This window comes from Cavia porcellus, unplaced genomic scaffold (assembly GCF_034190915.1).
Source record: "Cavia porcellus strain 051 isolate PalLab524CR breed Dunkin Hartley unplaced genomic scaffold, mCavPor4.1 scaffold_9, whole genome shotgun sequence".
Lineage (NCBI taxonomy): Eukaryota > Metazoa > Chordata > Mammalia > Rodentia > Caviidae > Cavia > Cavia porcellus.
The window spans coordinates 67,884,402-67,903,852 of record NW_026947492.1 but is presented as its reverse complement, the minus strand read 5'-3'; the positions used below and the strand labels follow the sequence as shown (position 1 = coordinate 67,903,852).

At 32.5% G+C, this 19,451-nt stretch overlaps 1 protein-coding gene across 1 annotated transcript; it reads left to right on the top strand.

Moving 5' to 3' along the window:
- The first annotated feature begins 18,002 nt into the window (after positions 1-18,002).
- On the top strand, positions 18,003-18,953 carry LOC134477578 (olfactory receptor 51G2-like). Its single transcript, XM_063255677.1, has one exon. The coding sequence runs from the start codon at positions 18,003-18,005 to the stop codon at positions 18,951-18,953; it is 951 nt and encodes a 316-aa protein (XP_063111747.1).
- The last annotated feature ends 498 nt before the right edge of the window (positions 18,954-19,451 follow it).

Below are 19,451 nucleotides of genomic sequence, written 5' to 3'. Positions count from 1 at the left end.
TTAGAGATAGTTGCTCAAGTCACAGTATCAAAGCATACAAAGTGAACATTCAAACAGAGAGGCTGCAAACAGTTGTGTGCAATGATCCAACCAAAAACATTAGTATGGTCAGCTATTTAACACCCCTAAACACACTTGCAGTTGTATCCTTTAGAGCACTTTTTCCCCCTCTCTTTTTTACAACAAAATTTACACATTTTGGGTTTTATTACTCCTTAGTTCTTATTACTTTTTTTTTTTTTTTTTTGGAAGAGAATAAAGTCAAATATGGCAAAACAAAACGTCAGTCAAAACCAAGGATAGACATAGTACATGATGTAAGAACAGAGTACAAGGTTATCAACAGTGGTTACCATAATGTCTCTTGTTTCCTTAAAAAGAATTAGGTATTATAGGTATTATCATTAGGTATTATAAAGTTGAACAAAACAGTAGAGAACAAGACCAATAAAACTTAAACATTGTAAACATTACAGTACTTCCAAAGGAAACAATAGTCAAACCAGAAGGGGCATCTTAGTGAATCTTATTGCCTTCAAAGTAGTTGCCTATACGTCCAAACTTGATACCATCATACAGAATGGAACAGAGTCTAATCAGTCAAAACAAGATTGTTGGAGCATTACAGGACTTCAAAACAAGTTAATAGGAAATCAAAAAAGTTACTATAATATGTCCTGTTAGTTTTTTAAATTTTTCCCCTTAATTAAAAAAGCATAAAAAATAACTAAATAATTTTTTAATTAATAAGGGAGAGATTGAAATAAAAGGGGACATAACAACATAATAATACAGGTCAAAGCATGACTGTTTCAGCAACCTAGTGCTTCACCACCAAATAACCCAATTTAATAGTAGTTACCATAGTGTCTGTCTTTTCCCTTGAAATATTTGAATATAACTTCATATACTATAGCTTCAAATATTTCCGTATCAAGAAACCAAGAATAAAGCCTTTCCAATTAATAAGGGAAAACTTTATAAGGCTTTATAAGGAAGGAAGGAAATAGGCCTGTATTTCACAATTGATGAAAGTCATAAAATCAGATTCATTGTCATGTATTATCCAAAGAGAAAATTCTTAAATTTTAGTTATTTTATGATATTTACCATTTATAGATTATCACATGGCAAGAATAATACATTCTGATCTATGAAGACAAAATTTTTGTTAAGCTAGAAACTTGTATCTCTTTAAATCTTGTCCCTGTTATTGCAAATTTCATTTTTTAAAAATTAAAATATCCTCAAATCCCATAAAAGATACATTTTCTAATATTTCTCATACAACTCCGTGCCCCTTGGAAACTCTCAGTACAAGGTGTGTATCTTGACTTTAGAATACATTTTCATACCATTCCAGTCACTACAGACTTGTGAACAAATGCTATAGCCGAAAGGTTGCTTTATGCTCTGAGAATACATTGAAAGAGTGTCTCTTTCTTCTAATATCTAAATGGTGTGAGAGAATTTATTCCTCTGACTTCATTCCACCAAAATATCATTACTGACACTAAGTTCTATGAAATCTAGGAGTATGATCATACAAATATTTCTAAAATGTGTGTCAAATGACCTTTATTCAGTTGCATTTGAAAGTTTCAAAATCTCTAAAGAGAAAACTAAGTTGAATAGTTTCATTTCCTGTAAAGTCATTCTCATATGGGAGAGAACACTTTTACTAGACACAAATAGTTATTTTCCTAAAAGTTAAAAGTTAAAAAGAAACCATGCAGGTACTAGTTGGATTACTGTCACAGTTTTAGGGAAGATTTTTACTTCTCTCATTAAGAGTTACTGATATTCAACTTTTGGCAAACTTACATTATAGCGTGAGATACTAATTTTCATTCCTTGAACAGTGTATAGAACTGGATTACAGAAACAGATACCCAAATTCATTTCCAGAATTGTACTATTGTGTTCTCTCTTGGCAGGGCGGGAATTACGTTAACACAAAGATGTTTCTACAAGTGTGTGGAATGAAATCAACAACTGTACAATACTAGGGAAAGATGTTGGGAAGGAAGGGCTGTACCTGTCAAGAGACACTGTGGGACTGTGCTCTGCCTATGTTTGAGAGAATCACTCAAAGGGTAATCTGGTTTGGAGAAACAGAGGGCCTGACTGAAATAGTGATGAGGTGATAGTTTGCAAGGATGTTCCATGGTGTAATAAGCCTTAGGAAATCACCAAAAGCTTTTAAATAGATGGTTGATATAAACACATTTTTGTTTAAGAAAATTCACTCTGGTTGCTGCATGGAGATTGACTTTAAGAAGGACTGAATGAAAACAAATACATTTTGAGACTATTACCAGGGAAGGACTGGAATTAGGGCATGTTTGCCTCTATGAATGAAAGCAAAGAGGCTTCAGCCATCATTTTGGAAGAGTGTGGGCAGGTTCTTCACTCACTGGTACATAATTAAAGGCTCCTGATTTTACTTAAGTCTATATTGTACTAACTTAAAAGTCATACCTTGACCTCCTCAAAATAAACATTGTGGGTAGATGAAAGATACCGAAAAGTATACTAAGTAATGTAAAACCAATAACACACTTTTTACCTTCATTCCAAAGGAATTTTTAGAGATCAGGAAAAAGAATTCTAACCAATATGTTCTGTTTCTCACTTTTCATTTTCCCTTTGTACTCTAGTAGATTCCACACCACTCTAATATTTAAGTTTACCTTGATGACTATGGCAGGAGAACTTCACTGGGCTGACACTACAGCTATACAGACTGAATTGTTTAGGGAGAGTATTTATTACTTTGGCTAATGGTCCCAAATGTATTGTAAGGAAAACTTCAATCTCTCTCTCTCTCTCTCTCTCTCTCTCTCTCTCTCTCTCTCTCTCACACACACACACACACACACACACAATTTTTATTTTTTCAATAAAATACAAACACGTAAAAACTTATATTCTTAGTACAGCATTTGGCCTATCATTTCTCACATATTCCAGATTCTGTGAGCTTAATGGAGTAAAAAGTGTTAAGGAATCTTCAACCACAGGATTGTTAGATATAAAGCTCACTGATGATTCTTAAACTGCTGCCCACAGAGAAATCTAGTTACCATTAATGCTCAGACACAAAGGAATTTTAATTAAAATTTTAATGAGATGTTTGTGGTAACTACTTTTCTTTGGTTGTGATAATCTGAAAGAAAAGAAGAATAAAGACAAGATGGGGATGTCTTATTTTCTGAGATGTCATGTGAAACAGTAGCAAAGTTTAAATCAATCAGTGACGGACAAGATGAAACATTTTACAAGGAATCTAAAATTCACTGGAATAACAAAGGATCTAGAGAGTCAAATATTTTTGATATCAAAATTGAAAACCTGTAGTACACGATTTTAATTCTCATCATAATACTATCATAATAAATACAGAAATCTAGGAACATAAAATTTTGACACAGTTTATTGAAGTGCACTATATTGCTGAATATAGACTAAACATATTATATCAGGATAACTAATGGGTAAAATCTAATATTTTCTACAAATATTGCTGGTAGAACAATATATTGATATGGAAAATAGTTGTATACATGTATAAAACTAATAGTAATTACAATTAGATTTATGTGTGAAATCTAAAATAATAAAAGCCTTGGGAGATATGCTTAGACAAAATACTTTTAATTGTTAGAAAATGACTCAATTTCAAAGATGTGAAAGATAAAATGAAGTAGAGTTTTAGGCTTCATAAAAATTTAAAAGTGTACTGTACCTTGAAAATCATAATTAAGCAAAGATAACTGAATAGTGAAAGAACTTTTTGAAATTACATAGAGAATGTAACACTACAAATACTTTTAAAATGCAGCCATATTTCAATCGCTAGAAAAATAAATTATAACTACTGTGGTTATTACAATCATGAATTCAATTTGTTTTTATTATTATTGTTTATTGGTACAATTTATATAAATTGTACCAATAAACAATAATAATAAAAATTATAATTTATATATATATATAATAAAAATATATTATATATATATATATATATATATTCAACATTGGAATCTGTAATGATGTCTTAGTTCCTCTTTCTTTTCCCTTTCTCTTCCTCTTCCCCTTCTTATTTACAGAATCTAGTTCCTATTTTGTCCTTTCCTTTTCATTCCCCCTTTCTCTCCACCCCCAAGTCCCCTTTTTCTTTTGAACAATTTCTTCCTATTCCAAAGAATATAGTATTTAGTTTTATTATGTACAATTTCCATTTCTCACACCAGAGAGACAATGTGATATTTACACTCCTGTGTTCAATTTGTTTCACTTAAGAATATGATCTTCAATGTCCATCCACTTAATGATAATAAATCCAATTTCTAAATCAGTTGCAATACTAAAGCCAAAAACTGAATTCATTGTTTATTTTCCTGTTCTGCTACTGATTTTTAAAATATAAAGTCCTCCATGTAAGAAAAACACTCAATACTATCGTTCTACCTCACTGATCTGTCTTAAAGACCAGTGCCCAATTATGTTATTTATAAGCAGGTTAATTAATTGTTAAAAATCTGATCCTAGGAAAACTATTACTGTTATATATTTTTAAAATTACTATCTGTCATTATAGGAGTGGTGCCTCCGATGAGGACAGCTCCACTAAGGCAGGTAACAGTGCAGTGGGTCAGGATCCTGGTGTAGTTTAGTGGAGCACAGATGGCAACCAAGCCATCAGAAGCCATGGCCATGGCCACCAGGACCCCTGACTGGACTGAGGAAAGGGTGTGGATGAAGAACATTTGGGTCAGGCAGGCATTAAGGCCAATATGGTGGACATCAAACCAGAAGATTGTCAAGACACTGGGCATTATTGACAATGAAAGGCCAAGGTCGGTAATGCTAGCATGGCCAGAAAATAGAACTGGGGCTCATGAAGATTCTGTTCCACTCTAACTAGGATGAGAAGAAAAACATTACCCCCTGCAGCCATTAGGTACAAGAGACAGAAGGGGATGGAGATCCACATTGTGCAGCCTCCAGACCAGGAATTCCATTAAAGGAAAAAGTGGGCCAAGTAGAAGTGTTATTAAGAGCCAACCTGGTGAGATGCAGGTAAGGCTGCAGCCCACGATGCTTGAAAACTGCAAAGAAGAAATCAGAGAAGCAAAAAAGAAATTAGAAGGAGCTTGTTTTACATGGAAGTAGAAAGTTGAGACATGAGTAACTCAAAATTGAACGCCAGATTTTGTTGGTGATGATGCAGAAAAGTAAGAATTATCCTATTTTGCCAATGATATGCAAAACTGTGAAGCCTTTTTGGAAAATATTTTGGCAATTTCCTTTACATTGAACACATACAGATTTATCATACAGATGCCATTACCTAGTAATTCCATTCCAAGAAATTTATCAAAAAGAAGTAAAATCACATACCCTCATGTAGTCACACAAAATGATTCCAAAAGCTATTTATGATGGCAAAAAACTGGAAAGAAATGTGATAACATGATTTAATAGAAAAATGAACTATGATCTATATAATTTAATCTAAAAAGGAAAAAAGAGTACAAAACAGGATAGATCACTTACATGCCATGAAAAAGAAGACAAATACAAAAGAAGCAAATGCTGTAAAATTTCATTTAAATTAACAAAGTAAAAGTCGCCGTGAGAAAGGGTTGATCAAAAGGCTAGTAAGGAGAATGAACAGACACATAACAAATAGACTTGAACAGACTTTAGGAAGATAAATTCTTCTTACCATGAGTGACACTATGATTTTATATGTTTTTAAAATAACATCAAAATTTACTCCTAAAGTTTTACAACTTTTGTGTGAGAATTGCACGAGTATTGTGGGGTAGAGTGACAGGTTTACACTACTGTGTCCAGGTTAAACTGATACATTTTATTGTGTGTAGGTAATGAGCAAAAAGGTGAGCAAAAATAAATATTTGTCTGTTGTAGACTTCTTAATAATACAAATTCTGCAGTTACAAAAGTGTATGTTTTCTGAATATCCCCTTTGATTCCTGTTTTTGTGAAGGAAATGCCACTGAAATTTGTGAAATAACTGGATTGTCATCAGTATCTTATACAAATATAGGTGAATAACAAACTTTTTACATTACACATGCCACATTAAAAATAATGAGTTGTGTGGCCTCATCGAAGTTTATGCTTAAATATTGTCTCCTACATTTTCCTATCTCAAAGAACCTAACTCTGTGTCTAGCTATTCTCCCCCTCACAAATTTAAACCTTTTCTTTGAACAAAAAATCAAAATGGAAATCTTTTAGAATGGCTCTCAGTTAACTTTGTAAAAAGTTAACTTTGGAAGTCAGTTAACTTTGTAAAAGCATATTGTGTCTTGCTGTTTGTGAATTGTAGTCATGAGATATTTACTCAGGACTTAGGCAAAGGCTATATAGAAACAAAAGACACAATCATGAAACTTAAGAAATCTAGAATTATAAATTCATCTCTTTAAAAAAATGCAAATATCTGATTAATAAATAAGCTTTAAATATATTGTAGATGAATACAAGAAATTTTACTTAAAATAGATAAAATTAACCAATAATTTCATTTTAAAATAATTTTACTTATCAAACTCAGTATTTGAAATACAGTAAAATCTTCAAATCACACATATCTTAACTGAGCAACACTATTGATTTGCAATAATCCCTTTAAACAGGACAGCCAGTTTTTATTTATTTTTTAAGTTGAAATTTGATTATTAGTTATTTTCATATCAATTTTTGAATGGGCTTTTTAAAATTTAAGGTGGTATTTGATCTTACTTATCCCTGAAGTAGTTCACTTTCTGCACAATGAATGGCCTTCAACTTTCAGAAGTTCCTGTTTGCGGCTTGTCCTCCCCTGTGAGACCCTGAGGTCTGCAGCTCAGTGTGAAGGAGAGCCCTATTTCTTAGACTTTAAAAGTGCATTACTCATCTCTATAGGAAAGGTCTCTCGGGTGCCTCAAGAACTCTACTGAGGTCTAGAAAGCTTTGGGGATTTCCAACTATTCTAGCCAAAATTCTTAAATTTATTCTCTCCTGAGCGATGTGAGAAAAAGGTAGCATATCTTAGACTTTGTGTGTTTCAGTGTCTTTCTGTACTGGAGAGAAAAACAGCCATCTTTTTATCAGATACTGTGGCTCTGATCCATGTTTACTTTATTGAATGAGAGACAAGTAAAGTACATATTGTGAGCTATGCCAAGGTAAAACCAGTTGTTTACAGTGTTAGATAATTTGCAAATTAATTTAATTAAAAATTAATTTAATTTATTAAAAACATTTCCTTGCATATTATCAACACCCAAATATGTAGACCTGCTTCATACAATTTTGGGACAAACCTACCAGGCCACTCCTAGGTAAAATAAAGAAGTAATATCTTTCTAAATTTAAAATAAATGATATTAACCTAATTTGGTAAATGTTACTGCATTATATATTCTATATTGTTATTCTATGTCTTGTTTTCTCCTATAAAGAATTTTTGAAAGATATTTTCTCCTGAGAGTACAAAAATAGTTCTCTGAGTTTTAAAAAGCTGCTTTACACTACACAACTAGTAAAGTAAGGATGTTATATCAATAATTAAATATCTCCTTCATGATCTTATGCTTGTGCTTTCTATACTTGACAGTGTAGCTCCATAAAAATGTTCAAGTTCATTTGTTGAATGAAGGTATATTTATTTTCATATTTTATTGGTGTCAAATATCCTTTCAAAAATGTTGAATGAATTTGTATCCCCCAAAAGAGTAAGACTGTCTGCTTTTCTTTCCACACATGCTAATCTTTAAAACTTTCTAATGTTAGACAAATATGTGAATTGCTCATTTAATTTGGATTATTATATTTCTTAATAATTATGATTATGGCTTTTGAAAGTACATTTTTGAGCATTTCTCCATTTTACTTTAAAATTTGCCAAATCTGACATTTTAAGACATTCAAACTGATTTTTTTTTTTTGTCATTTGAGACGCTGTTTCACTGTGCCATTCAGTTTGGGGCATGAATTCACTTTGTAGCCCAGACTGGCCTCAAATTTGCTGTGATCCTCCTGCCTCAGCCTCCCTAGTGCTGAGATTGCAGGCTTGCACTGCACGCCCTGCTGCAAATTGATATTTTTTGAAGTAGTTCTAATTCACATGTACCTTTATATTGAAAAACACTGAGTAACTTTTCAGAAACTATGATTTATTGTAGGCATTGATTAATGAACATTATTAATTACAAGCTTTTAAACAGCATACCTTGAAATTATTTCTTCTCTTTATATTCTTGACCTAATTCTACCTCTGGCATGATAAAATATTTTGCACCTAACATTATGCTTGAGAAAGATAGTAAAACTCATTTGTTTTCTTTTTCTTTTTCTTTTTTTTTTTTTTTTGTCTTTTTCCTTTTTATCGGTACTGGAGATCGAACTCGGGACTGCCTGCTTTCAAGGCAGGCACTTATGCTGCTGAGTTAAATCCCCAGCCCCAAATCATTTGTTTTCTATGGTGAGCCTTGAAATATGAAATACACTGAATCTAAATATTTTAAAGTGAATGTTTTGTGATTTTTTACATGTATATCTTTACATAATCAGCATTAAAATAACAATGCAGAAGTTTTAAACACTCCAAAAGTGCTCTCTGCTACTAAGAGAGCTCTTTGTCTCTATTGTCTATTGTCTCTAACTATTGTCTATTGTCTCTAACTCCCTAGAACAAGGTTTGTGATTTCTGACCCCACAGATTTAGATTTAAAAGAAAGTCACACAAATATAACCATATGGTATATTGATATTGATAAGTATGCTCTTGAGATTTTATCCATATGGTTTATTTAGTAATAATTAATATTTATTACTTGATATTTAACATCACTATTATGCCTATGCCATTATTTGTTTATCTAATTATCATTTGTAGCTTATATATGTATAAAATTGGAAATTTAGATTATAAACCAAACAATGAGGTAATAGGTACATGTGTAAACATGGTTTTACTTTAGCTGGTTGAATACCTGTCAACCAGGTATTCAATGCCAGATATGATTACACATATGCACATATGAAAATTACTCCACATTCTTCTCTGAGATCTGATAGTTTCCTATTAATTCTAGATAGAAATGTAGACATATGCTATGGTTTTATTTTTTATTTACTTAATGACTAATCATGGTGAAATTTACCATATCATATTTTTTCTGGGCATGTCTACTTTGGTAAAGTAAATGTTAAACAGTTTGGACATTTTTACAATGTTTAGTTTCTGATTCCTAAATTGTGAAAACCCGTCACATATTGTGTATCAAGGGTTTCTTTCAAAAATTTCCTGAGGAAATACTTCATTCCAGTCTGCTAATTATTATATATTTTTGTAATTGTTATCACTCAAAATGTGGTATTAAATTGGGACAGGAAATTTTGTTATTTTCTCTCTTCTCAGATTTATGATTTTTTGTATAAAACATTAACATTGTGCATATTAATGGGTTATAATGTGATATATATATATATATATATATATATATATATATATATACACATGTAATGAAAAATGTTTAAATCAGGCCAAACACATCTCTCCTGATGTGCACAGCGTTTATCCTTTTAAAATGCTTTGTTCTTTCTAAAATATGAAGTTCCTTGTCACCTATATTCACTCTTCTGCATAAGGGCACATAAGAACTTTTTCTAATTCAGTTCCTGTTGACCAACTACTCTCTCCAGACTCTCATAACCATGATTCTATTCTCTACTTCTATGAGAGCAACATTTAAAGTATATTGTTTATATTTAATATACCATTTTTGTCCACCTGATACCTTCAATATTTTCTTTTTCTATCTGGTTATTAGCCACTGTCAACAACTTGCTTACTATCTATGGTCTTTTTTTTGGACCATAGTGACGTACAAAGCATAGCAATAAACCTGAAGTTACACTCACTTCAGAATTCATTTCTGAATGTGAAAAATATCTTATGTATACATTCTCTTGTTATCGTTTTTCCCTTGTGCAGCACTGGATATAATGCATTATCACAAGAAACTCAGGAGGATTCCTTCTATGAGATCATATCTGACAGCAATGATTTTCTAAATTCTCTCTTCCTTTGCAATTATGAATTTATATTACCTTCACAATATCATCCTTTTTGCTTTATTACATCAATTTTTTCAACTGAGTTCCCTACCAATTTACAAATTGATAAGCATAGATTTGGGAGTACTAGATAATATTTATACATATTCTTCCAATTCTTCTGTAAAGTGACTGCCATCAAAACTATTGACTCTTCTATTGTACCTCTATAATTAAGATTTATTGTAGAAGCTTATAAAAGACAAAAGCTTACAGGTTTCTCTATTTTTATTCTTGTTTCAAATAGATATATCTGATACTGAAAGTCTCAAAAAGAGGCAAATGCTTCATATGCTTATGTGATTTGAAAATTTACACTCTTAAATTAGTTTCAGTGTACTACTAGCTGGACACGTGAGTCTGTCACACAGTGAATACACACATGGGTTGAGACAAGCTAATGACCGGTAATACAAGGGCAATTAAATTGCTTCTGTCATCTATATTGTTTCTCCACCATAATTGCTAGAAGTCTAAATCACAGATTCAGCACGTATTTAACTACAGATGGAATTTTGGAGGAGAGTTTTCTATCACTCAAAACTCTTGTGGAAAAACAAGAGACAAAAGTGGAAATTTCTCAGAAGGTTGTTAGAAGATCATTCAAAATAAAAATCTACCCTTTAAGGTTTTTATACTGTAGAGACTTCTGATGTTAGTCAATGCCAGACTTCTAAGGGCTGTGTCTCCCATCTTCCACATGAAATAATTTTATACTACCATAAATGTTCAGTGAGGATTCAGACAAGACAAAGTATTTCTGTTAACAAGTAAAATCTTCACCAGCGTTAGCCTTCTAATCCATTGGAATATGGAAACATTATATTAAAGTGTTCATCTCTAACAATAAATCATAAAAAAAATTTCAAGTAGGAGACTTCCCTCAATATTACAGTTATTTTGAACATTAAGAAAGTGAGCTGTGAATTATGGTTTTGAACAAATGTTGGGAAAGTAAATGTAAGTGAAATTCAAAATGCATCACTTGTACAAAAGAGAATATTATGTTGGCATGGTCTTAATAGTGTTTCAGATGAAGATTACGAGGTTGGAATATTTATAGTTTCAAGATCTGTGCTGAGATAATCTAAGATATCCCTTTGAAAATGCAATTTTAATGGCAATACTTAAAGTAGATGACATAAAACATTGCTTTTGGTAGACATGGAGCAAGATAATGAAGTCTTAAAAATAAATTATTCCATGGTAAGTAAACTAAACATTACTTGAGCAATTATCAATTTTTCTAAATAATTTTCATTTTCCAGATAATCACACTTGTTAAGCAAATTTATTTTCCACAATTAAAGAAATATTTGGATAAAATTTTTGTTTTATATCAATTTTCCTGTATAATAATTTCTTTGAATAAATAAGAAAATTGTCACAAATGATGTTGGTTGACGTTCCAGATATAATCAATCTATGGGCATCTGATGCTATCAGTTGTTGTTGGTCTTTTTTTTTTTTTTTTTTTCATTTTTATCGGTACCAGGGATCGAACTCACGACAGCCTGCTTGCAAGGCAGGTGCTTATGCCGCTGAGCTAAATCCCCAGCCCCTGATGTTATCAGTTATGTAAACCACTTCAGAAAAGAAATAGAACAAATTTTTGATTTAGTATAGCCAAGTTGGCTGTTGTTTGTTGTTGGTTCAATTCTGAAATTATGTTTAATTTTTGTTTATCCCTAAAACCCCCAAGATATTTTATTTGTTGATGAATTTTATAATCATATGTAATTCAAGCATTGCTCAGTGTCTCCAGTACAGAAGAGACATTAAAATTGCTAATATATATATATATATATATATATATATATATATATATTTAAGAGGTGCTATTTTTAAGCAATGACCTATTGATATAATACTAGGCTTTTCTGTATCCTATAATCAACAAAATAATGATACTGATATTTACAAGTATCCCTTCTACTGATAATCAAGTTACATATTTATAAACCTTATCTAGATCTATCTTTAAATTTTGGAGATCAAATGTATGGAAACATCTTATACAATTTTTCTTTCCCTAATAAAGCCTGTCCTTTATGTAAAGGTCAGGTGACTATAAAATTTTCAGTAGAGAAGAATTTACATTTCATTGAAATATAGTCCAGGATTTAATAAGCAATTATGAAAGTGATGCATAAATGAACAGAAAAAAAAACAATAAGTGCATGTCCCCAAACAACAACCTTCTGCTCCTTTTTAAATACTATTGTATATTTAGTGCTTTATTTGACAATTATTAGTGGTTTATATTCCATAATACTAGTGCCACATGGATAGAGAACTTCAGGTTGAGTATAACCAGAAAAGGATGCTGCACTACCCACATTTTCAGTAAAGTGATTTTCAAATATTGTGCTTCTACACAGAGGAGAAAAATAGTTTTCATCTGAGAAGAGATATTTTACCTGTAAAAGTTAGACCATATAAATTATAACTTGGATGTTACTTCTGCTAGATATATTGATAGCTGGTTATATTACAGTTTTCCAGAGAAACAGAAACTATAAGATTAATATAAACATGTGTAAAAGGTCTTTTATTATATGAATTGGCCTAAAAAGTTATGGAGTTTAAAAAAATCTTAAAGTATGCTACCTAGAACTTATAAAACTGGAAGTCATTAATTTATTCAGTCTAAGTAGGGACATTTGGAAATTGTGGGATTACTGATAACTGTAGGCCTGAATCTAGAAACCACAGGGTCAGGAGATCTTATCAGGGTAAGAGAAGAGGACGCTTCAGCAAACATTGACAGCAAATTTATCTTCCTTTGACTCTTAGTTCCACTCACGTTCTCAGTGGATTGATTGTTCTTCATATTGGGCAATGGTTGGGTATCACCTGTTTTCCAAAGTGTATTGAGTCAAAAGCTAATCCATTCCCTCACAGGCTCATGTAAACCTATCATTTTACCAGCTCTGAAGGCACCTTTAACTCAGTGAAGCTAATGATAAAAAGTTATAACAGAGACAAATATAATCTGAATCCTGTATTCCTCTTGTGTACTAAACTGTCTACATATATAACAATTTTCTGATGTAGTTCAAATAAATTAAATAACCTAGGGTTTAGTTTTTGCAAGGATAGTAATGATTTGATATGAGGATTGGTATAATGTAATAATGTTATGCTTAAATTGAAAATGAAAATGATAAAATATATAATTTTTAAATTTACCCACATGAGTCATTATAGGTAATGAATTCCTAGGAAGGTAAATGAATTAATGGATTTGCCTAGCCTGAAAAATCATGCTCATGTTTTTGCTAGAAACTACATAGTCATAAATATTCTTTTTAAAATTTTGCTATTTTAAAGGTAGCAAAATACCACAGAACAAGATAAAACAAAGCCAGCTGAGACAGTGCAGTGAAATTGGAACAGAACTTCACAGCCAGTTACTGGGTTAACAGTAACAGGTACCTCAGTATATCTCATCATATTCACAATAGTTGTTCTTTCAATCAGGTATAGCAAAATCAAATGAAACACAGAACATTACAGAACTTATCAAAACATAACACAAAATTTTGAATAGAGCAATACAATTAATCAGAACAAAGCAAAACAGTGATAACAATATTTGCCTTCAAAGACATGGTAGAAGGAAATCCACCCCCCCCATTCGATATACTGCATATGGTCAGCTTCCCAAGAGTTGCTCAGACCTCTGGCTCCCATTTGCTAATGGGGTAGATGTGATGTTTGATTCTCAGCCTAGATACCAGCAGGGTCATGGCTGTTTGCCAGGGAGGCAAGCTTGGTGCCCTAAGTTCCAACATGGCATGGATCTGGGGTGACGCTGGGTGGTTCTTCCCCTGGGGTGGCTGTAGCTTGCCCAAACCATGGCTGCTTACCAGGGAGGCAAGCTGGTTTCTTGGTTTCCCAGCAACCTAAGTTCCAAAATGGCCAGAAATATTCTTGAACACATAAATACATGCATGTGTTGGTATGATTTGTTTCATATCTGAAATACACAATATGAAATGAACAATATTTGAACTCAGAGATATGCCTCTGATTAAACAAGTTTCTGGAAATTCACAAAATATATGAGTAATTCTAAAATGCAAGCAATACATTTCTAAAAATTGACCTTAGAGTGGTTAGACATGACATTTTTATTTAACAAGTAATTTCAAGTGAAAAACACTCATTACTAGGCCATAATGAGGCATTTTTAGAAATCAGTTACTTTGCACTCAGGTCAAGAACATCAAAGAGGTTTCCCAGGAGATCACTGTCATCAAGAGAGAGTTGTGAGGTTAATAAGGAGGCTAAAGCAGCTCACAAGTATTCCTGACTTTGCACAAGAAGGAGACAGCTTTCCTTGTGTTACATTTTAGCCAAGCTCTGTCTTCAGATGCCAAGAGAGGGACAAAACTTGGCTTACTTACATCTGAAACAGGAGAAACATCAAAGAACTTTGCATAAATTAGTGAGTACAAAATGTTTATATCATTATATAAGAAGTACTATGGGCTTACAGGATGTTTCTGTAAAACTATCCTTGTCTGCTTTTCTCAAGGACCTAAGATAATTAGAACAAATGATATGAACCAAGTAAGGAAGGAAAATTAACATAGCCCTTAAATTTTTTTCAGTATGACTAGATATAGAGTTTTCTTGTTTTAAAATTTTATTTAAAGAAAGACTAAACAAAACAGAAAATGGATAGAAATGATACATACTTTCAAAGAAACAATAAACAGTAAGAAATCACTGGTTGATGTTTACATATTGTCTTCTTACAAATAGTTGTTCAGGATACAAAAGTGGAACATATAAAGTGGGGATTCACATGGCAATATTGCAAACAGCTCTGTTCAATTATCCAACAAAAACTTAGTAAAATGGTTATCAATCCTATACACTTAAACATGTATGCAGTTATCCATATCTTCATTTATGTTTAGATTAAACAAACCAAATTAGGCTAAAAGCACTCTGAATAAAGAATAATAGTATTGCTGCATTTCACATCATGACACTCTGGGATTAGCACTGAGTACTGTAGTGTATCTTTTTCTTCTAAGTATTTGTTCATTTCGTCATGTGTCATAAGATCAGTTTTCGTAAGCTTAAATTGAGAAACAGAATTATTCTTGCTTACTAAAACGTGATTGTAGTGTTTGATCTTATTCTTGAGCATAACTCCTTTGTGAATCAAAGAGTATAAATTCTAAAAGCTTACATAATAAATAAAAATGGAAATGTTTATAAAAATAAATAAAATATTTAAAAACTCATGAATGAGAACAAGGCATGAGAAAGGAATTTGGCAAAAGTCCCTTAATTAGAAAGGATCTGATGATTCAGTTTCAGTAAAATGTGCTCTTACCAGTTGGAGATTATGCTAGAGAACATTTTGTGTCCTTACAAAAAAACTTAATATTTAAAAAAATTGTAACAGAATTTCTGAAGCTCATATTTATTTTCTGAAGACAGAATACACAAATATGTTAATGCTTTATTATTTCTTCTGAATGTCTCATCCCAATAGACATAGACTGACACTGGTGTAAAAGAACAATAACCTGAAAAATGAAATTAGAAAGAAGTAGACAAAACCTTTGTTTCTTACTCTAAACAAAGGAAAAAAAGAAATTTAATGCAAAAATTCTGTTGCTGTTTTCCTCTCTGACTTTCCCCTACCCAAAATTCAGGGTAATGTGTGAATTCAGTAGAACCAGCTAGGAAATACTCAACCCACTCCAGCTAGGGCTTTTGGGACTTAGTCAAGGAATTAAAATTTGGTTGCATAGCTCCACAGAACTGATAGCAGTAGACTTGACGTTAATGAGTGAGGCTATGTGAGCATCAGAATGATTAATACATACAACCAATATGCAACATTTTGAAGACAACTACACAGAGATATGAAGTTACATGATTATCAATTTAAGTATTTAAATGCAGAGTATGATAATAGATAGATAAGAAAAAAATGTGTACTACCCTTTCTGGGGCAGAAGAACAAGTGCATTTAAAGCTGACTTTATCTGAATGAATCTGTTTGATAGCACAGAGCTAGAAAATGACCCTGTGTCCCATGTGTTGTGTATTATCCTAAAATATTTGTCAGACTTCTCATTTCTAAGACAAAAGCAGCTAACTGAGTCAATTTAAGTCTTTGTTAGGGTAACAAGCACAGTCTCTGGCAGGCAGAGAAAAGAAGTATTTATTTAATGTATGAGTGAACAATAATATTTTTGTGGATATGTCAATGTAATTTGTATCACATAGTTTATCAGAAAGTACTTTTTAATGCACACATACATATATAATGTTTAAAGAAGGTTAGTAAACTATCACTCTATATTTTTAATTTAACAATATTTAGTCCTGAAATCAAAAGATCACATGGATGAATTTTAAAGGAGTATTAGATACAGTATTCAATATTTAATGTTTTTAAATATAAGGAAATATATATTATTTTAGATAAAAAATCATTACATTGAACAACAAATAAAATGTATGGCAAAAGTTCATTTAAAATTCTTTTATCACAAGGTAATATTTCAAAGTGAAACAATAATGTTTAAAGAACTAAATGAAAACTATATCCAAAATGTCATTTCACGTACCAATTATGATGATTAACTGTTACATTAAACAATACAAAACTGTCACATAAAAATGACAAAATTTCCCACATGTTAAGTTATAATTCGTGTGCTCATGACATGCAGAAAATATAGAATATTAAAGCCTGCTCATAAACTATTTTATATGAGTCATTATAAACCAAGGTAGTAAGAAACACACTGGTCATAATCTACTACTATTTTAACTACAGTTACTGGTATTAGTTTGAATTAACTTTACAGTTGTCTCCTCTTACCTTTATGAGACACATTCTAAGAAAAACAGTATGAATCCCATGGGTACTGTGGGTACTGTTTTATCCTGTACAGAAATAACTGTGATAAGTTAAATCTTTTTATCCATTTTCACTAAGCAATTACAAAGGTGGAAACTTTTGGAATTTTATGAGTAAGAGGAAAAACAGCATAGTTTTATTTTTTCTCACAACTTCTTGAATAGGTTTTTCTCTTTTCAGAGACCTTAGGAATCTCCACCAAAGATTTTTAAAACATTTCTTGATTGCATAAAAATTTTTCCAAATTTAAATATTTTTTTTATATTTTTCTTTAGCATATCCAAATTGGCAATATTGTCATTCTTGTTCCAGGGCCATTATAAAGTAAAATAATTATATGACCATATAAGAGGACCTGACAACTCAGCTGACACATGAATTACTAACTGGCATTTGTGCAACATAAATGTGGTGAACTAAAGGGTCACTAAGTTTTGTGGGGGTGGGGGGGCCACAGGACAGAATGGCAAGGAATACAATGCCAGTACAAATAGCAAGTTTCTCAAATGTAGGAGTAGCTTTCTCTAGAATTATGCCTTCAATATGTGCAGACTAGAGTTGACCATGAATAACTGAAACACTGAAAAGAAAAACTACAGATAAGAGAGGGTGGCAGTATTTACTCGCACAATATTTAGTGTAACTTTTAATTTTTAAAATCACTATGCCAGCAAAATGACTTACGTAATTTAAATGTTAAATTTTAAAATTTTCTTTTCATTGCTACCAAAAGATAACAATATCCAGAGATGCTGGAAAAGAAACTTTTGTTACTTAGTATAGAGGCTCAGACTACATACTGGAAAGCAGGATTTAATCTCATATTAAACTAAGATACTAATTTCATATTAAAATCTCAGTTTAAAATGAGAAAACACAAAGAGTAGTCAAACAGAGCTCAAATCAAATATGGATAATAATGCGGTTTTCTATTTTAGGAAATTCATGTTCCTCTGGCATCATGTTCCTTATGAACAGCACAAACTGCATCTTCTCCAGCTTCCTGGTCACAGACATCCCAGGGCTGGAGGCTGTGCACGCTGGGGTCTCCATACTCTTCTGTGCCATGTTCCTCATCACCTTGGTGGGCAACGTGACCATCATCACAGTTGTCTGGAGGGAGCACAGCCTCCATGTGCCCATGTACCTCTTCCTGGCCATGCTGGCTGCCTCTGACCTGGGCCTGTCCCTTGTCACCATCCCCACCATGCTGCGCATCTTGTGGCTGGATGCTCGAGAGCTGACCTTCCCTGCTTGCTTCACCCAGATGTTCTTCATTCACACTTTTCAGATATTTGAGTCTGCTGTTATTCTGTCCATGGCCTTTGACCGCTATGTGGCCATTTCTCATCCACTGCACTACTCCTCCATCCTCACTCACAGGGTAACTTCCAGGATAGCCATGGTTTTGCTGGTAAAAACATTGATGACACAGGTACCTGCTCCTATCCTCTTGAAGAGGCTGTGCTTCTGTGGTTCCAACGTACTTTCTCATTCCTACTGTCTGCATCCCGATATCATAAAGCTCTCCTGCTCCAATACCAGGGTCAATAGTATGTATGGACTCTTCGTGGTGCTCTCCACCATGGGTCTTGACTTCCTCCTCATTCTTCTTTCTTACATGTTGATTCTGAAAACTGTGCTGAGCATTGCCTCCCATGGTGGGCGCCTCAAGGCTCTCAACACCTGCATCTCCCACCTATGTGCTGTGGTCCTCTTCTTCACACCCATGATCTGCCTGTCTATGCTGCACCGCTTTGGCCCCAGGCTTCCCTCCCATGTCTATGTGACCATGGCCAACATGCACTTCCTCATTCCCCCAGTGATGAATCCCATTGTGTATGTGGTGAAAACTAAGCAGATTCGAGACAAAGTCCTGAAACTCTTCTTAAAAAAACAAACTGTGGAATAAAAAGTGGCATTGTTAACCTAAATCTTGAGAAACTAGGTAGAAATAAATCACTATTCCAATTCTTCTGACATGGCTTTGATTTTCGTATTTCTATGTATATAAGGAGACTAAGAAAATAAAATACACTGAGACCTTCTTTCTTCAATTTTCACTTTTCATACCTTTTTATATTCACCTATAATCTTTGCTTAAAGATATCATGCAAATTTCTGTATAGTACTTATACTTCATATTTGCAAATATTTTTTCTCAAACTTTGGAAATTTTTCTCATTTCTTATTGTTCCTGCTGTGTATATAGCGTATATTTATTATTAGACCTTGTTGTACTTTTATTGATCTCTATATTAGCAATCTTATTAAATACATCTGTGTCTAGGCTGAATATTTTATAACATACAAGCATATTTTGTCTTGAATTTCTTTACTATATCTTATTACACTTTTACTATCTTGTGGAGGTGGGTTAGTATACTTAATTAAAGATAATATAAAAATA

Bases quoted from the DNA above. Each gene is read 5' to 3' on its own strand.
- LOC134477578 (XM_063255677.1), top strand. From the start codon at position 18,003: ATGTTCCTTATGAACAGCACAAACTGCATCTTCTCCAGCTTCCTGGTC.